The 19,309-nt window shown below is 34.5% G+C and overlaps 1 protein-coding gene across 2 annotated transcripts in view; it reads left to right on the forward strand.

Annotated features, from left to right (window-relative positions):
* INTU (inturned planar cell polarity protein) overlaps positions 1-19,309 on the forward strand; it is an 87,175-nt gene that overhangs the window by 29,004 nt on the left and 38,862 nt on the right. For both annotated transcript variants that reach the window (XM_049631150.1, XM_049631151.1), the window contains exons 4-6: positions 2,722-2,925; positions 6,998-7,116; positions 13,000-13,089. In XM_049631150.1, the coding sequence (XP_049487107.1) occupies positions 2,722-2,925; positions 6,998-7,116; positions 13,000-13,089 (413 nt within the window). The remainder of the gene's footprint in view (positions 1-2,721; positions 2,926-6,997; positions 7,117-12,999; positions 13,090-19,309) is intronic.

Here is a 19,309-nt window from a genome sequence, read left to right on the forward strand (position 1 = left end):
TTTTATATGTCTATGCTTATGTTTGTATTTCTGTTTATGCAGACATATGTTGAGCATTGCCCTCTACTACAGATGCAACTCTCAGAACATAGTCTTTCAGGCCATCTAATGCTTACCTGTTGCTTTTTTGGATCAAAACCTCACACCAAAGGGGTGCCTGGGTGGTTCAGTCGGTTAAGCGTCCGACTTTGGTTCAGGTCATGATCTCGTGGTTTGTGAGTTCGAGCCCCGTGTTGGGCTCTGTGCTGACAGCTCAGAGCTTGGAGCCTGCTTCAGATTCTGTGCACCCCCCTCTCTCCACCCCACCCCTGCTTGTGCTCTGTCTTTCTCTGTCTTTTAAAAATGAATAAACATTAAAAAAAAAAAACCCTCACACCAAATATTCTTTTTCACATCCTTCTAAGATCTTTTCTAAAGCAACATCTCTTCAGCTATCTCTCACCATCATCTTAAGTTTCATCAGATAATGCTTGATTGTTCCCATATAGGATCTCTAATTTTTTATATTTTTATTTAGTTTGCCTAATATTCCCCCCCCCCACCCCCCGCCCCAAATATACCAATTTTCTATTCAGCCTTTTTTGGACACAGTGTTGTAATATCAAGAACCCATTTTTCAACATTAGGTTTATAGCAAACATGAAAAATTTAGTAAAGGTTTATCTTTTCTGTTTGGAATACAATTACATGTTTTGTAAAGAAAACCATGATTATCAGTCCTCAGGAAAATTTTATGAAGAATTTCTCCCTTCCTACTTTCAATACAGACTACTGCTGATCTTGACCTAGTTTCTGTTTACCTTAAATATATACATATTGATGAATTTAGACCTCATGTCTCTTTTCTACTTAATACCATAAATCTGAGATTTATTTTAGAAAAGATGTTTATTTAACTAAATCCACTTTAGGTAGACAGAGATAATTTGGTGCCCCTGAAATGCCGCAGACAGACAATTACAGATAAGCAAAATGGAATACAATCATAAATAGTCCTTCCTTGCTAACAAAAAAGGACATTTTTCTTTTGGAAGGTTTTATTCATCAGGACAAATTTATTTTATAGTCTAATACTAACAATAATTAGATGGGCTGGTGTGATTATGAATGAATTTTTAAAAATAATATGCTTAATATTTTTTATGAAAACATATAAATATATAAAGCTCATTTTTAAAAAGAATGACTACATATGTTGGTATTCATCACATATTTAAAGTTGGCCTTAAAAATGGTAACTCATAATAAATTATTAAAAATTAGAGATTATTTATTACTATCTTGATAATAGCTTTTAAAGATTTCCCCTCAAAATATAACTTAATGTGTACAATTTTATCTGCTTTTAAATATTGGCTAGACATTCCCCCTGCTTTATTTGGGTTTGATTGACAAATAAAAATTGTATATATTTAGGTTGTGCATGATTTCTTTTAAAGGATGCAGTGTGATGATTTAATATACATATTAAAAAGTATGTTGAGCAGACTTCTTTATTCTTGATAAGCATGAATTTATCATCTGACTTCAAATTTAACCTAATTTTAAAAGAGTCATTACACTTTAATGTTTAAATGTGAAACTTTATGGATTATTACAGTTAGAATATCCTGTTTTACTCATCTATATTCTGATAAGATTTTAAACACAGAATACTTTGTGGTTATGTAGCTTATGATGATGTCCTTACTATACCAAATTAGCTATCTCTAGTGAAAACTTCTTTTAGTCAAGATACACACTGGTGCTTCTTTAAAATGAATGAGTTATCTTTGCCCAACTCATGGCCAAACTCAACTATCTACATCTCCTTTTTCAAGGAAAGGTAATTGAGAAGTGGAAGCTTCCTTTCAGCAACTGGAATGTGGATGGCCACATTCTGGCTCTTACCAATCTTGTCAACCATGAAAATAAAACTGTCTTGATAAAACTGATAATCTTCTCAAGGTCATGGTCCGAGATCCAGCACATTGATAGTTTTCCTTGGTCTTTATTTAAAAAAATTTTTTTAACATTTATTTATTATTGAGAAACAGAGAGAGACAGAGCATGAGCATGGGAGGGGCAGAGAGAAGGAGAGACACAGAATCTAAAGCAGGCTCCCAGCTCTTAGCTATCAGCACAGAGCCCGACACTGGGCTCAAACCCATGAGATCATGACCTGAGCCGAAGTTGGACACTTAACCAACTGAGCCACCCAGGCGCCCCTCCTTGGTCTTTAATTTAAAGGACCTCAAAGAATGTCTAAGAAAAATGTTTGACTATCACCTCGCTTGAAAGGAAAGCTAATCTGGTTTTATGAAGTTCCTTTTAATCCTAAATCTTCTTTTTCCCTTCTCCAGATGAATCAGTGCCATCAGCATTCATAGTAATAGTGTTGCTGTTTTTGAAATTATGAGATCATATGAATTCTTGTTTTTCCATGGCATTTCCTTTTGTTGTCAGTAACTTAGAATACAGTGATTAAATAAATGAATTTTTGTACGCATAATTATAAATTCTTATTCAATAAATATTTGTAATAATATGTGCTAGGCTAGGAGCTAGAGATAGAAATGTAAATAGACTACATAGTCCCTTCCATAAAGAGCTCACATTCTAGGATGATATTTAGATATACTGTGTGTACCTGAATATATATGCATGTACAGACCCTTTTTTGTGAAAACTGCAGCTGACTTTCCCTTGTTGAAAAATCAACACATTGTTTAATTGTTAAAGGTAAAACTGACATTTGAGAATGCATATGCTGTGAAAAAGGAAACAACTCAACCAAAACAGAAAAAGACACAGTCGAACACAAGTGATTTAGTCAAACTTCTGTGGGGAGAAGAGGTTGAAGGGATCCAGCAAAATATCCTAAACACTCCTCATATCGTTATGTATCTCACACTACAGCTTGACTCGGAAACATCAAAGGAAGAGGTGAGTGCCTTCTCAAAAGTGCAAAGGAAAAGAATAAGGATCTTTTATAATCTTCCAGGTGAATAATAAGCACTTTTTTCAGTCATTCTGTGTCTTTATGGTTTTGGTATGTCTCTTACACAATCTTCTAATTGACAAACTTAATGAGTCCATTTATAGATTACTGAAATATTTGAATTTGTTTCTACCATCTTCTTTAAAAATTTCTATTTGAACTACTTTTTCCATAATATTTTTCTTACCTGTTATTGGTTGCTGTAGTCTTTATTTCTATTTTTTTAGTAATTGCTCTTAAAATTTTGTCATATTTATCTTAGCAGACTCTAAAGCAGTACCTTAACTCTGTTTTAAAATAATTCAAGGCCCTTGGTACACCTTAATTCCAATTTCCCCTCTTCACATACATGCTATTTTCCTCAGTATTTTTGTGCTATCACTTTTTTAAAAATTCCAGAAATTGGGTGTAATTATACTAGTGTTACTACTATTAATTATTGTGACATTTTATATATTATAAAATATGTAAGTAATACATTATAAAAATGCATATTTTATCCATTGTATTCCATACAAATGGGCCTTCTTTAAATTTACATAAATGCTTACCACTTTCTTTACTATCTTTCTTATGTCTCTGTCCTTATTTGATCATTTTTCTTCTTCTTAAGACATATATTTTAGGTATTTCTTTTTAGTGAAAGTCTCTTGATGATAAATACTTTTTGTTGTTATTTATCTGATGATGTTGTTTCACCTCATCTTGAAAGGTGCTTTATAATTATTACTACAGTGTGTTAGTCAAAATAGGCCAATCGTTGTAACAACTCTGATGTCTTAGTGGCTTAACATAATAGTTTATTTCTTATTTCAATATAAATGTTCCTGCTCATGTTGCTCCGTGGTCAGAGCCCTTCATCTAGTGGTTCCATGATTTCCAAAGGCTTCAGAGCCGTAGATCATTTTGCATCTAGTTCACCAATGAAAGAAGAGAGAAAGCATTTAATATCTCATGGGACATTTCCCGAGTCCTAGCTTAAAAATTAGAACATCACTTCTGCCCATGTTCCAGTGTCTAGAACTAGTTATATGGTCTCTCCCAATGCAAGGAGGTAAGAAAATGTAGTTTTTCTGTGTGGCTGAGAAGAAGATGAAGTTAGCGCATACTATTGCTTATTTCATTCAGGTAGAAAGTTATTTTCTCTACTGGTAGTCTTGTCTTAGTGATTTTATACTTTATTTCTGTAAGTATTTCATGTATATTCTGTGTTCTTCTGTATCCTTTATCTGCCCATTCTACCAACTCTGAGTCCTCTACGTCCTAAGACTTGTGGTGGTTTGCCTTCTTGTGTCCTTGGTGATCACTGACTAAACTTAACTGCTTGATTTTTATCTTTGGGAGTCCTGTGGTTTAAAAGTGGGAATGCCTTCCTCCAGAGAGAATTTGCTGCTTCTGCTTCTGCTTCTGCCACTGACCTAGGGTACTTCAGCCTTACTCAAGAATCCGGGTTTAACACAACGGTGCTAAGTTCAGCTTACCTACCTAGCCACTAGCTCAATACTCAGTGTCCTGACTGACACTATTGTAGGCATCAACCCTCAAAGCAACCCTGCCTCTGTCCTTCGGCCCACCACTCACCACTCCCAGCTTGCTTTGCAGTTCTGGGAAGTGGCTTGAAAGGGTATGGAGATGTCCTTCTTACATATCTAGCAGTTCAACAAGTTACGTTCGAGCCATAACTCTACTTGTTTTACAGCGTAAGGGTCTCTCAAAGCATCTAGTTTACCATAATGCTTCAAGCACAAGGGAGATCTAAAAAGTTTTTACCTAATTTACATTTCTTTGCTTTTGAAATCCTTGCAGCCTATATTCTCATTGCCAAAGCCATTTTATCCAAGGAGCGTGTTTCCTCGTCTTGCTGCTTCTTCTTTTTTTTTAAATTTTTTTCAAAAGTGTTGCTTCTTTGTATATCAAAATTTAGTCAATAATTGAAATGGAAAAGAAAGGATTTACTTATATGTATTTTTTATAATTTTCTGTGTTCTGAAAACAGAAAAACCTAAAGTTAATTATTCTGATTTCTTGCATGTATTACTAGTTAAATGAGAAATTTAACCATTTATTATATAAAAACACACAACAAAATCCTGGGTCATCCTGGAGTAGAATACTTTCTACTGAAACTTTCTAGGTCATCCTGGAGTAGAATACTGCTGAGGCCTTTTGTCATCTTTGCCTTTCTTTCCATGGGAAAGTGTGTAGATGTCTCTCAAATGAACAAGTTTCTGTCTGTTGACAGCCCTGTATCAACACTGTAATTAGGAGAGGCTTTTCATTCTTACTGAACAGAGTGGAAGCTGCTGCAAATGCATGCCACTAACAAGTGTCTAAAAAGACAGCTAATTAAACTGGTTAGAAACTGTTGAGTTTGCCAGGTCCTTAACAGTGAGGCTTTCTGGGCTGGTTGCTGCAGAGGTTGGAATAGAGACTTGTTCAAATGACTTTTTTTACTAATATGACTTAGCATACAATAAAATGTCATAGGGTCATTTAGTTTTCATGTGAGTTACATAGTTAATAACTTGTATTCTCCAAGTTATAAGATTTGAAAATTTCAAAAACTTAATCAAAGAGTATATGGTTATTTGTTTAAAGTGGTGTTTGGTATTTGACCAAATGCAATAAGTGCATTTACTAGTCAAGGTTTAACTTTACTAAATAAGCATAACAGAAGATCTTAACTGATGTTTGGCTTAATTTTTAAAGATAGGATTTTTGTAACTGTTTTACAGTAGAAATATTGCAAGAAAATTTGAGGGTTAGGCAGAGTGTATTTGGCCAACATATTCTATAGCAATTTGCATATATTGAATGTGCTTAATAAGTATAAAAAAGGTGTGTCCAGTTTATTAATTATTTGTATTTGTCATGATGTAAAAGTTGCCAAGACATGGATTCTAAATCACATAATTATTTCTTGTAACGAGAGATCAAAATAAGATGTAGAACACTCTTTAGAGAGAGAATCAAGGAAAAGATCCAAGTTAGGAGTTTGGCTTTTCAATAGTGACTGTATTAATATTTACAGATATTAAATATTAAATAGCATAACTGGGAGCTACTTTGAATTCTCTATGATTTCATATAGAAATTTTTATTTTGCCTGCTTTTAATTTAACCTGTGAGGAAAATAGCATGTTGTTTTAACAACAAAAAAGTGAGGTACAGAATGATTCATCCTTTTGTGTAAAAGGTCTAGCACAATGCCTATTCTGATTTTGAAATTTATTTTATTTTATAAAAACTGTTTGTTTCTTGGGAACATGCTTTTCTTGAAAACAAAAAAATATATATTAAGCATTTTGTGAATTATCTTATAGATCTAGTTTTTTCCATAATTTAAAATGTGCTTTCTTTTAAAGTTTAATTTGTGGTGGGCAAACCCTTTTAAGTTTAAGACAGATAAGATATTATAATATCATAATACTGCTTTCTCTCTACTTGCACTACTTTCATTTTGTATTCTTACTTTGTAAATTTAATTGTAGTACCGTCTTATGTTTGAATAAGGATTTAATGATTTCACCAAAGATGATGATTATCTTTTAAATGTCAGTAATGAAAGTAATTAAAATTAAAGACTCTTACAAGTTACATGTGGTATCCATACAGATACACTACCACAGAAGATCAGAAAATTTGAGTAATTAAATATAATAATATATTATTATTAGAATTTATTGTAAAGGAGATTAAAGTTTAAAATATTGAAATTAATTGTAATTATTCTAACTAATGAGTGTCCTACTCAGTATATATTTTGATATTATGAACAATTTTGACAGTTTGTAACTGACTTCCAAATGTAGTGTTTTAAATACTAGGTAATGTGTTAAAATTCCAGACATACTTCCTTTCTTGTGTTTGTTTGAATGAAACTTCCCCTGAAGCTGAAAGGATTCATTTTTTTGTTCTTTTCTTAATAGTACAAAGCCTGAAGTTTCCATGACAAAAGTAATGGTTGGAAAATTTGGGGGGGGGGGTTGATCACTTCTCTTTCTTTTCATTTAACAGCAGGAAATTCTTTATCATTATCCAGTTTCTGATGCATCTCAGAAACTGAAAAGTGTGAGAGGGATATTTCTCACACTCTGTGACATGTTGGAAAATGTAACTGGGACACAAGTTACTAGGTAAGAATTGATTTTTATTTAGCTTTTATTCTATTTCTTGCAAGTTCTGTACCTTGGTTCTGACAAAATACTAATACAACTACTTATTATACAAATATATTTGTATCTATAATGTAGATATCTATATAGCAGATATGATGTCTGCAGATATTTTGTTTCTTACCTAACATTTCTACCGGTCACCTATAAGGTGTAAGTTCTCAATACAGCTGTAGATCTGGGTGTTTGGCATACTTTAAATAACAAATTTGGACTAATGACATATATTGTAGCATTTATTCATGAAGGTGCTATTTCTTAAGCATGACATTATGTTGAGTCTGGGCTCTTTCATGTTTTTGTTTTGATTATTAATTTGCTAGGCAGTACTCCTGTGGTTGGTAAGAATGACTGAACACTGCATTTTTCATGTAGTTCAAAATAGTCTGTTCTACAACAATGACAGAAAAAAACACAATACACATACACTTTAAGAAGAGGAGCTAGAATGTTCCTTGTATCATCTGTGCAAGTTAACTTGATGAATAAACAACACTGATGTGAAATAATTTTTTGAAAAATAAAATATACCATATACTCAGTTATAGAGCCACACATCCCATTCAAAGTCGATTTAGTAAGCCCTGACTTTGAAATGCCACAGTTAACTTATGGGAGGAGGATGCTCAAAACTTGGTTGAGTTTTGTTTTTTGTTTTTTTAATAAAATAAATCTAGGGATTACAAACCATTTTTCTTTCTTAATATTTCAAAAGTTTTAGAAATATAAAGTTGGATTTTCTAAGGCTTTAACTTTTCCCATCTTTTGGTAAAAATGACACCTCTAAGATTCTAAAAGATAAGATCTGCAAGACAATAGCAAGAAGAATTTCCTTGTTTTCTAAATAAAAGTCATGTTTAATTCTGGGACTCATTTTCCAGACACTAGTAACTGAGGTTATATTTAATATATAAATTTGCATTCAAAAACACATGTTGAGTAAAATCATATGGTATTTGTCTTTCTCTGACTTATTTCACTTATCATAATACTCTAGCTCCATATATGTCATTGCAAATGGCAAGATTTCTTTTTTTTTTATGGCTGAGTAATATTCCATTGTGTATATATATAATCACCTCTTCTTTATCCATTCATCAGTCAGTGGACATTTAGGCTCTTTCCATAATTTAGTTGTTGTAGATAATGTTGCTTGTAGATAATGTTGCTATAAACATTGAGGTGTATATATCCCTTTGAATTAGTGTTTTAGTAATCTTTGGGAAAATACTTAGTGCAATTGCTAGATGGTAGGGTAGTTCTATTTTTAACTTTTTGAGGAACTTTCCTACTGTTTTCCAGAGCATCTGCACCAGTTTGCATTCCCCCCAACAATGCAAGAGGGTTCCCTTTTCTCTGCCAGCATCTATTGTGTCTTGTACTGTTGGTTTTAGCCATTCTGATAGGTATGAGGTCATACCTCATTATAGTATTGATTTGCATTTCCCTGGTAATGAGTGATGTTGAACATCTTTTCATGTGTCTGTTGGCCATCTGTATGTCTTCTTTGGAAAAATGTCTATTCATGTCTTCTGCCCATTTTTTTAGTTGGATTATTTGTTTTTTGGGTGTTGAGTTTTATAAGTTCTTTATTTATTTTGGATACTAACCCTTTATCAGGTACGTAATTTGCAAATATCTCCTCCCATTCCATAGATTGCCTTTTAGTTTTGTTGACTGTTTCCTTCACTGTGCAGAAGCTTATTTTGATGATGTCCCAGTGGTTTATTTTTGCTTTTGTTTTTGTTGCCTTAGGAGACATATCTAGAAGTAAGTTGCTACAGCCAATGTCAAAGAAGTTACTGCCTGTGTTCTCCTTTAGGATTTTAATGGTTTCCTGTCTCACATTTAGATCTTTCATCCATTTTGAGTTTATTTTTGTGTATGGTGTAAGAAAGTGGTCCAGTTTCATTCTTCTCCGTGTTGCTGTCCAGTTTTCCCAACACCATTTCTTGAAGAAACAGTCTTTTTTTCCCATTGGATATTCTTTTTTTCCTCTTTGTTGGAGATTAATTGACCATATAGGTATGGGTTTGTTTCTGGGTTTTCTATTCTGTGCCACTGATCTATGTGTCTGTTTTTGTGCCTATGCCAAACTGTCTTGATCGCTACAGCTTTGTAATAAAACTTAAAGTCTAGAATTGTGATGTCTCTAGCTTTGCTTTTCTTTTTCAAGATTACTTTGGGGGTGCCTGGGTGGCTCAGTCAGTTAAGCGTCCAACTTCAGCTCAGGTCATGATCTCACGGTCCGTGAGTTTGAGCCCTGTGTCAGGATCTGTGCTGACAGCTCAGCAAAACCTTGTCTTGTTCCTGACCATAGAGGCAAATCTCTCAGTTTTTCCCCACTGAGGATGATATTAACTGCAGGTTTCTCATATAAGGCCTTTATTATGTTGAGATATGTTCTCTATAAACCTGCTTTGTTGAGGATTTTTATCATGAGTGAATGTTGTACTTTGTCAAATGCTTTTTCCTCCTCTATTGAAATGATATTTTTAAATTTTTATTAATGTGGTGTGTCACGTTGATTGATTTGCAAATATTGAACCTCCCTTGCAACTCAGGAATAAATCCCACTTGATTGTAGTGAATGATTTTTTTGTAATGTTTGTTTATTTTTGAGAGAGAGAGAGAGAGAGAGAGAGAAAGAAAGGGGGGGAGGGGCAGAGAGAGAGAGGGACAGACAGACGCTGACATCAGCAAGCCCAATGTGGTGCTTGAACCGATGAACTGGGAGATCATGATCTGAGCCAAAGTCAGACACTCGACCAACTGAGTTGAGGCAACTCGGGTGCCCCATGAATGATTTTTTTTAATGTGTTGTTGGATTCAGTTTGCTAGTAGCTTATTGAGAATTTTTGCATACACGTTCATCAGAGATATTGGCCTAATGTTCTCTTTTTTCGTGGAGTCTTTATCTTTGCAACGACACAGATAGAGCTAGAGAGTATTATGCTAAGCTAAATAAGTCAGAGAAAGACAAATACCAAACGATTTCACTCATATTTGGAATTTAAGAAACAAAACAAGTTAGCAAAGAGAAAATAAAATGAGAGAGGGAGGAAAACTAAGAAACAGACTTTTAACTATAGAGAACAAACTGCTGGTTACCAGGTGGGAAGTTGGTGGGAGGATAGGTAAAATAGGTGATCGGGATTAAGGAATGCACTTGCTGTGATGAGCGCTGGATGATGTATGGAAGTGTTGAATCACTGTATTATACACCTGAAACTAATATTACATTGTATGTTCAATTGGAATTTAAAGGATTTTTAAAATTTATTTTATGTCTTTATAAATAGTTATTTAATTTTGAAAGAGACACAAAGCACAAGTGGAGGAGGGGCAGAGAGAGAGGGAGAGAGAGAATCCCAGCAGGCTCTGTGCTGTCGACGAACAATGAGATCATGACCTGAGCTGAATCAAGAGGTGGACACTTAACCATCTGAACCACCCAGGAGCCCCAACTAACTGGAATTTAAATAAAACTTAACAAAAATTTAAAAAATATAATGATGGTAATGCCTGAAGACGATGTTAAAAAGATTAAAAAATATTAAATATAATGTCTAGCAAATAGTATGCACTTGATTGTAATAAAAAATAATAACAATAACAAATAATATGTATTAAACATTAGAGAAAATAATTAAAATAATGATATGAAAAAATATGTTGCAGGCCTCCTTTTATTTTTTATTTTTACTTTTTAAATGTTTCTTTATTTTTTTTGAGAGAGAGAGAAAGAGGATGCCCATAGGGAGGGGCAGAAAGAGAGAGGGAGAGAGAGAATCCCAAGCAGTCTCCATGTTCAGCATGGCTCCCAGCACAGGGCTTGATTTCACGACCATGAGATCACAACCTGAGCCGACATCAAGAGTCAGTTGCTTAACTGACTGAGTCACCCAGGTGCCCTCCTTTTATTTTTTTTAAACAGCTTTATTGAGACATCATTCATTTATCATACAATTTGCCCATTTAAAGCGTACAATTCGGCAACCATCACCACAGTCAATTTTAGAATATTTTCATGATACCCAAATAAAAACCTATACTGGACATTTCATGTGAATGAAATCATAATACATGCTTATTTATGACTGGCTTCTTAGGATAATGTTTTCAAAGTTCAGGCCTCCTTTTTAATCTTATTGGAAAGAAATTTTGTTTTAAGTTTCTCCATGTGGATTTGATTTTTTCTTTTTACTCTAAAGGATAGATGTTATTTTACTTGATGTTTAGATCTTGTTATTAATGATAAGATATGGATTAAACATGTGGAAAACAGTAAATGTAGGTAGAAAAACTTTTTTGTAAAACAGTAAATATGAAAATGATTATTATTTCAGGGATTCCTTAGCAACATGTACGTCTTGTATACAGTTTTAAAACTATAGTGATATTAATGTCTGAGTATAAAAAGAATCTAATATTTGTCAAAAAGCATATATACTTTTAAACTTTATTAAGACAAAAGTAATATTTCTTTTCATGTTTAAAATCCCACACACTTATCTCTATTGTAATATACAATATACATTATATTCCAAGGACTCAACCAATGAAAACTGATGTGTGTATTCTCACTTAAAGAAAAAAAAAACACTAAAGAAAAAAAAAGGAAGGGGTATATCTGGGCGACTTAGTTAAGTGTCTGACTCTTGATTTTGGCTAAGGTCATAACCTCCATTGTTCGTGAGATCAAACCCCCCATCGGGCTCTGTGCTGACAGCACGGAGCCTGCTTGAGATTCTCTTTCTCCCTCTCTCTCTCTCTGCCCCTTCCCTGCTTGCACACATGCACATGCTCTCTCCCTCTCAAAAATAAATAAACTTTAAAGCAAAAACAAACACTAAATATGTTTTCTTCACACCATCTACCCGCATTACAAGAAGGATCATACTCTGTTTTCATAGTTCTTTATTATATCTCTTTTTAGAACACATTTAATATGTTTTCCAACTTGATTGAAGTAGAGTAAATTGCATATATGTAAAATATACAATTTGATCAGTTTTGACAGAGGTGTATGATCCTGAGACCATTACCACAATGAATATATACATTATCCCAAAAGTTTCCTTGAGTACATGTTTAAATCTGACTTATATTTTGGTTCTTTGTTTAAGTACATGTGCCCCATATTGAATTATCACTTGTGAGCTGGAACCATGTTGTCCTTTCTTTGTAATTTCTCTTAATAAATAGAAATTTCTCTTGGGGCGCCTGGGTGGCGCAGTCGGTTAAGCGTCCGACTTCAGCCAGGTCACGATCTCGCGGTCCGTGAGTTCGAGCCCCGCGTCAGGTTCTGGGCTGATGGCTCGGAGCCTGGAGCCTGTTTCCGATTCTGTGTCTCCCTCTCTCTCTGCCCCTCCCCCGTTCATGCTCTGTCTCTCTCTGTCCCAAAAATAAATAAAAAACGTTGAAAAAAAAATTAAAAAAAAATATAAAAAAAAAAGAAATTTCTCTTAATAAATTCTCTTAATAAATAGGCAATCAGAAAAGATTTGTTAAATTAGCACAGTCATGGAAGCTTTCTTTTGGGAAAAAAAATAGTGTATAGTCACTTAATTTAGCAAAAGAATTTCAATACCTTTTACTGTAATGTGACTACTTTTGTTTGACCTGGAGCTTTTTATAGGTATTTAAAAGAATATTTCAGAATACATTATTGTTGTTATACAATTCCTTGCCTTTTCTGTGTGACAGATAAATGCCAAGAAACTTGTTTATTAAGCATGAGGTTCTTAAATCATACCATGTGTAATCTTTTATGAGTGACTGTTTATAATTTTATGACATGTAAAGATATTCTGACTTTATTTTCACTCTATTTTTTCTTAGCTCATCCCTTCTTTTAAATGGGAAACAAATTCATGTGGCTTATTGGAAAGAATCTGACAAGTTGTTGTTAATTGGCCTGCCTGCTGAAGAGTAAGTTGAGATCTTTGTTTACCTTAAAATCTTTTCTAATATATTGCTAACAAAATCTGTTTCATTAAAAGTATGACATTTTTGTCAAAAGGCAAACTCCTTTAAACAGTCTTATGTTGGGGCACCTAGGTGGCTCAGTCTGGTTAAACCTCCAACTTCAGCTCAGGTCATGATCTCATGGTTGGTGGGTTTGAGTCCTGCATCGGGCTCTGTGCTGTCAGCTCAGAGCCTGGAACCTGCTTCAGATTCTGTGTCTCCCTCTCTCTCAGACCCTCCCCTGCTTGTGCTCTGTCTCTTTCTCTCTCAAAAATGAATAAATATTAAAAAAAATTTTTTTAATAAAAAAATAGTCTTATGTTTTAAATATCTGTTCCACCAGTACAATTGCTACCTATGTTAATTTGATATTAAAAATATAAAAAGTGCTGGGAACACCCAGCTAGACCAATTAGTAAGAAGAAGGACTTTCAACACACTTTCTTATGAGATGTGGCCAGTGTGAAGGTGGCTGAGAGATGACCTTCTCTGCTCAAACTTTTGACAAGATCGTGGTTTGGATTTTGTGTGTTTGGTTTTTTACTGTTGGAGATTTTGGAAAATTAAAAGTCAAGGGAAAATGTGTTTGGCCCTGATGTTGAGCACCTTTGACAAAATACAGTTGACCCTTAAACAACGTGGATTTGAATTGTGCTGATCCACTTATATGTGGGTTGTTTTCAATAAATATATTAGAAGGTTTTTTGGAGATTTGTGACAGTATGAAAAAGCTCACAGATGAACTACATAGTCTAGAAATATTGAAAATTTTGAGAAAAAGTTACATACATCATGAATGCATAAAATATGTGTAGATACAGTCTGTTTTATCATTTACTACCATAAAATATACACAGATCTATTATTAAAAGTTAAAATTTATCAAAACTTAAACAAATACTTACATGGAGCTATTTGCAATTGAGAGAAGTATAAACAAATGTAAAGATACATTATTAAATCATAACTGCATAAAATTAACCATAGCACATACTGTACTACTGGAATAATCTTATTGCTATCTCCTATTGCTGCTGTTGCAGTGACCTCAAGTGTTATCTACTTACAACCCCCCGTGACGTTAATCATCTCTGTGTGAGCAGTTTGTCTTTCTAGTAAATTGCAGTAAAAAGTGATTTCTTACAGTTCTTGCATATTTTTCTTCGTGCAATAGTGTAAACCTTGAATAACACCGGGGGACCCATATGAAGTGCCACTAGTAATGCTGGAAATGCTCCCAAGAAGCAGACAAAAGTTAGGACATTACAAGAAAAAGCTAAATTGCTTGATATGTACTATAGATTGAGATCTGCAGCTGCAATTGGCCACCATTTCAACATAAATAAATCCTGCATGAGGGCCATTGTAAAAAAGGAAAGGAAATTCCTGAAGCCATCACTACAGTTAGGCCAGCAGGTGCAAAAACATTGCACTTTTTGTGAAAGATCTTTTTATCTTGTATTGAAAAAGCAATTTTTATGTAGGTGCAGGATTGCTAGAAAGAAGGCATACCTATAGACTAATATGATTTAAGAAAAAGTGGTCATGATATGACAACTTAAGGCAAAGGGAAGGTTAAGGATCTAAAGCAGGAGAATTTAATGCCAGCACAAAGGATGGTCTGACAATTTTAGAAGCAGGTTTAGCTTTAAAAATGTCAAGATATCAGGAGAAGCAGATTCTGCTAAGAGACTGCAGATGACTTCCCAGATGTCATTAAAAAAATCAGTGAGGAGGAAGGATATCTGCCTCAAGGTTTTTTGTTTTTTGTTTTTTAATGTTTATTTATTTTTGAGAGAGTGCAAGTGGGAGAGGGGCAGAGAGAGGGAGACAGAGAATCCGAAGCGGGTCCTGCAATGACATCAGCAAGCCCAATGTGGGGCTTGAACTCATGAACCCCAAGATCATGACCTGAGCTGAAGTCAGACGCTCAACCAACTGAGCCATCCAGGTGCGCCCCAAGGTTTTTAATACAGACAAAAGTGCCCTATTCTGGGAGAAAGAAAAATGTTGCATAGGACATTAGTTAAGAAGAAAAGTGAGCACCAGAATTTAAGGTGGGAAGGAATAGGCTAACTCTGTTTTGTGAAGACACAGTCAGGTTTATGATTAGGACTGCCCTTATGTATAAAGCTGCTAAGCCCCAAACCTTGAAGGGAAAAGATAAACACCAGTTGCCAGTCTTTTGGTTGTACAACAAGAAGGCCTGGGCAATGAAAATCCTTTTTCTAGACTGGTTCTGTTGATGCTTTGTCCCTGAAGTCAGGAAGTACTTCACCAGTAAGGGACTGCCTTTGAAAGTTCTTTTGATATTGGACAATGCCCCTGGCCACCCAGAACCCCATGAGTTCAGTACCAAAGATGTCAGTCTACTTGCCCCCAAACAAAACATCTCCAATTTAACCTCTAGATCAAGGGGTCACAAGGGCCTTTAGACATCATTACACATGGTACTCTATGGAAAGGATTGTCAATGCCATGGAGGGGGACCCCAATAGAACATCATGAAAGTCTGGAAGGACTACACCACTGAAGATGCCATTGTTGTTATAGAAAAAGCCACAAAAGTCATCAATCCTGAAACAATAAATTCTTGCTGGAGAAAATTGTGTCCAGATGTTGTGCATGACGTCACAAGATTTATGACAGAGCCAATTAGGGAAATCATGAAAGAGATTGTGGATCTGGCAAAAAGGTGGCAGGGCAGGGAAGTGAAGGGTTTCAATATAAAGATCTTACAAAATTTCAAGAGCTAATAGACACCACACCTGAGGAATGAACAGAAGATGACTTAATGGAGATGTGCCATCTCCACACATGGCCACATCCAGTGCCAGCAAACAAATTGACACTAGACAATCCGGCCGTAACGTTCTAATTATTCAGGACTGCTTTTGACCTCTTTTACAACACAAACCCTTCTATGATATGGGCACTAATAATAAAGCAAATGGTGGAAGAAGTTTTGATAACATATAGGAATATTTTTAGAGAAACGAAAAAGCAGAAAAGTCAGAAAGAAATTACGATATATTTCTCTAAAGTTACACCAAGTGTGCCTGCCTGTCCTACCTCCCCTTGCACCTCCACATCTGCTTATGCCACTCCTGAGACAGCAAGACCAACCCCTCCTCTTCCTCCTCTACTCAATATGAATACTTTCTCCGCCTACTCAATATGAAGATGAGGAGGATGAAGATCTTTATGATGATCCACTTCCACTTAATGAATAGTAGATAATCATTATGCCATACAGTTAATAAACTTATCTGTTGTGCATTTGTGTGTCTTCGTGCAAATCAATATTTGCAAAAATCTAATAATTGTACAGCAAGAACTGTGTCATCATCATCGTTGTATAAGTATTCATCTTGTAGAACATCACATGCAAGATTTCTGTGGAAGGGAATAGTCTATCCTTATAGAGGCATAAGATGATTGATATTTAATATAAAATAAATAATGTGTTAGTGTTCTTACTGCTTTATAACTTTGCTTTTTGCTTTTTTGCAGCAGTGTTTCCAGTATTGTGTTACGAATATAATACAGTGTGCCCTAAAAAATTTTAAATATTTACTCTCTAGTCTGTAGGCTAGGCTACCATGAAATAATACTATCAATTATACTAGGCTACCATAAAGAAATCATATTGCTCTTTCTTCATTATCAACACATAAGTTTTCTGTAAATAAATATGAATTTCTTTTTAACATCTTTTCATTTTGGGTGTCTAGTGTTAGTAATATGTGTAAATCTACAGTGTTTTGTATCGTATAAGACAGTATTGATGTAGGTACTGACAGATGATTCATCTTGTAAACAGATGATACAAACTTATGGCATCAATTTCTCTTCTTATGATTTTCTTAATAACATTTTCTTTCCTCTAGCTTGCTTTATTGTAAGAATACAGTATATAATACATACAAGATATGTGTTAATTAACTGTTATCATAAGGCTTCCAGTCAACAGTAGACTATTATTATTTAAGTTTTGGGGAAGTTAAAATTTATACTTGGATTTTCAGTTGCCTGGGGTGTAGGGACTCCTAACCCCTGCATTGTTCAAAGGTCAACTGTAATGAATATTTAACTTTAAAGTGACTTCTCTAATGGTATGTTTTATATTATTATTTTCACCTTCTTAACTTTTAATTTTAATGTATATATTATTTTTATAGTTGGAGATAAGAGCTGGATTGATGTTTATGAGTAGAATGTGAACCCAGGGACTACGTTAGGTATTTTACATTCATTCATCTCATTTAATCTTCAAAATCAGCTCCAGATGTACGTCATGATCTCTGGCCCCATCTTATAAATGAGGAAAGTAAAACCAAGAGAAGATTAAATAACTTGCTAAAGATCACAAAACTAACAAGAAGCAGAATTGGAAGTTGAAGGAGAGTCTTTCTGAATTATTTCTGAAACTACATTGCTTCCCTAATGTCATAAGACATTAAAAGCTGGGGGAGGGGGGGGGATGGGGTAGGAATATGGAGAACTGCCCCCAAGGAGAGGTTTTTAATTATTGTTAGACTAGTCTTATGTCCCTGTTCAATGATTTTTTAAAACTTGTAATTTAGATTCTTCCCTGCTTTAAAAAAAAAAAATTGACAACTTCTATTAAACTATTAACACATTTTAGTTTTAACCTTTTGGTGCATAGAACTATCATATATTATCTACCAAATAGTGATCAAATATCAAAATAAATACTATATTATGTGACTGACACAACGTTAGAGAATACCAGTTTAGATAACTTTTCTTTTGGTGTTGCCTTATGCTTCCCAAGGAAGAAAAAAGTAGACCTCAAAAAAATGCATTATACAGCTACTCTAGACATGAATATGACTATTTTCTATTATTGATGATTTTGTTAACAAGATTTCTTTCATTATATAACAGTGTATTTGTTATCTATTCCTAGGTAACAAATTACACCAAAATTTAGGGACTTAAAACAGCAGACATTTATTATCTCATAGGTGTCTTTGTGAGTCAGGAATTCATGAACGACTTAGCTGGGTAGTTCTGACTCAGGATCTGTATTGAGGTTGCAGTCAAAATGTTGTCCAGGGATACAGTTATTTGAAGGCTTAACTGAAGCTAGAGCATCTGCTTCCAAGATGGCTTACACACATAGCCATTGTTGAGAGGCCTTAGTTCCTTGCCAAATGGGTCTCTCCTGTAGAGCTGTTGGAATGTCCTCACATGTCAGCTGGCTTCCCCCAAAGCAAGTTATGGAGAAATAGATTTCTCCAAAACAGAGAAAGAGGGGAAGCTGACTTAGTCTTATAAATGATGCAGTCATTTCCACTATATACTATTTGTTAGGAGTAAGTTGCTAAGTCCAGCCCACACTCAAGGGAAGGGCAATTAAGCTCTACCTCTAGAGAGGAAGAGTAGTGAACAATCTGTTGACATGTTTTCATACCACAAACAGGAACTCCAAAGGAGACTATAGTGAAAAATTATCCAAATGATTGTGCTTTAAAGATGTCTAATTTTGGACAAAAGGTTATATGATCTGTCATGAATGTATGGTTCAAAATTTTTTTTAATTTCATTTATTTCTGTTCTAATCTTTATTTTTTTTCCTTCTATTGACTTCGGGCTTTGTTCTTCTTTTTCTAGTTCCTTTAGGATGTAAGGTTAGGTTGTTTATTTGATACTTTTTTAGTTATCAAAGTAGGCCTGTATTGCTATAAATTTCCCTCCTAGAACAGCCTTTGCTGCATCCCCAAGATTTTGACCATTGTGTTTTCATTTTCATTTGTCTCCATGTATTTCCTGTGTGTTTCAAAATGTTTAACTTGAAGGATAATGGTGCTGTGACATATACTACATGGTGATTCCCTTAACCAGCTAATTTGTATTTTTCTGACTCAAAAGAGACTATGATGAACCCTGCTAGAATACTGCCTTATGTCAATGGGTCAGATTATGAAAAAACTGAGTTGTTTTGAAAGTATGGGTTTACAAGAATTGGAGGACACTCGTTATAAATTACTTTAGTATAAAATAATTATGCTTAGACTTTTATAGTGGCCCAAACAGCAAAAGAAAGAAAACAGAAAATACAATGGTAAGCTGAAGGTAGTGTAGACAGACACAGGGAAAAGGAAGGCCCTGCTAAGGAACTGAGCAGAGGCTGCTCAGCCACATTCTGATGCTATCA

This window comes from Panthera uncia, chromosome B1, assembly GCF_023721935.1.
Source record: "Panthera uncia isolate 11264 chromosome B1, Puncia_PCG_1.0, whole genome shotgun sequence".
In the NCBI taxonomy this organism is placed as follows: Eukaryota; Metazoa; Chordata; class Mammalia; order Carnivora; family Felidae; genus Panthera; species Panthera uncia.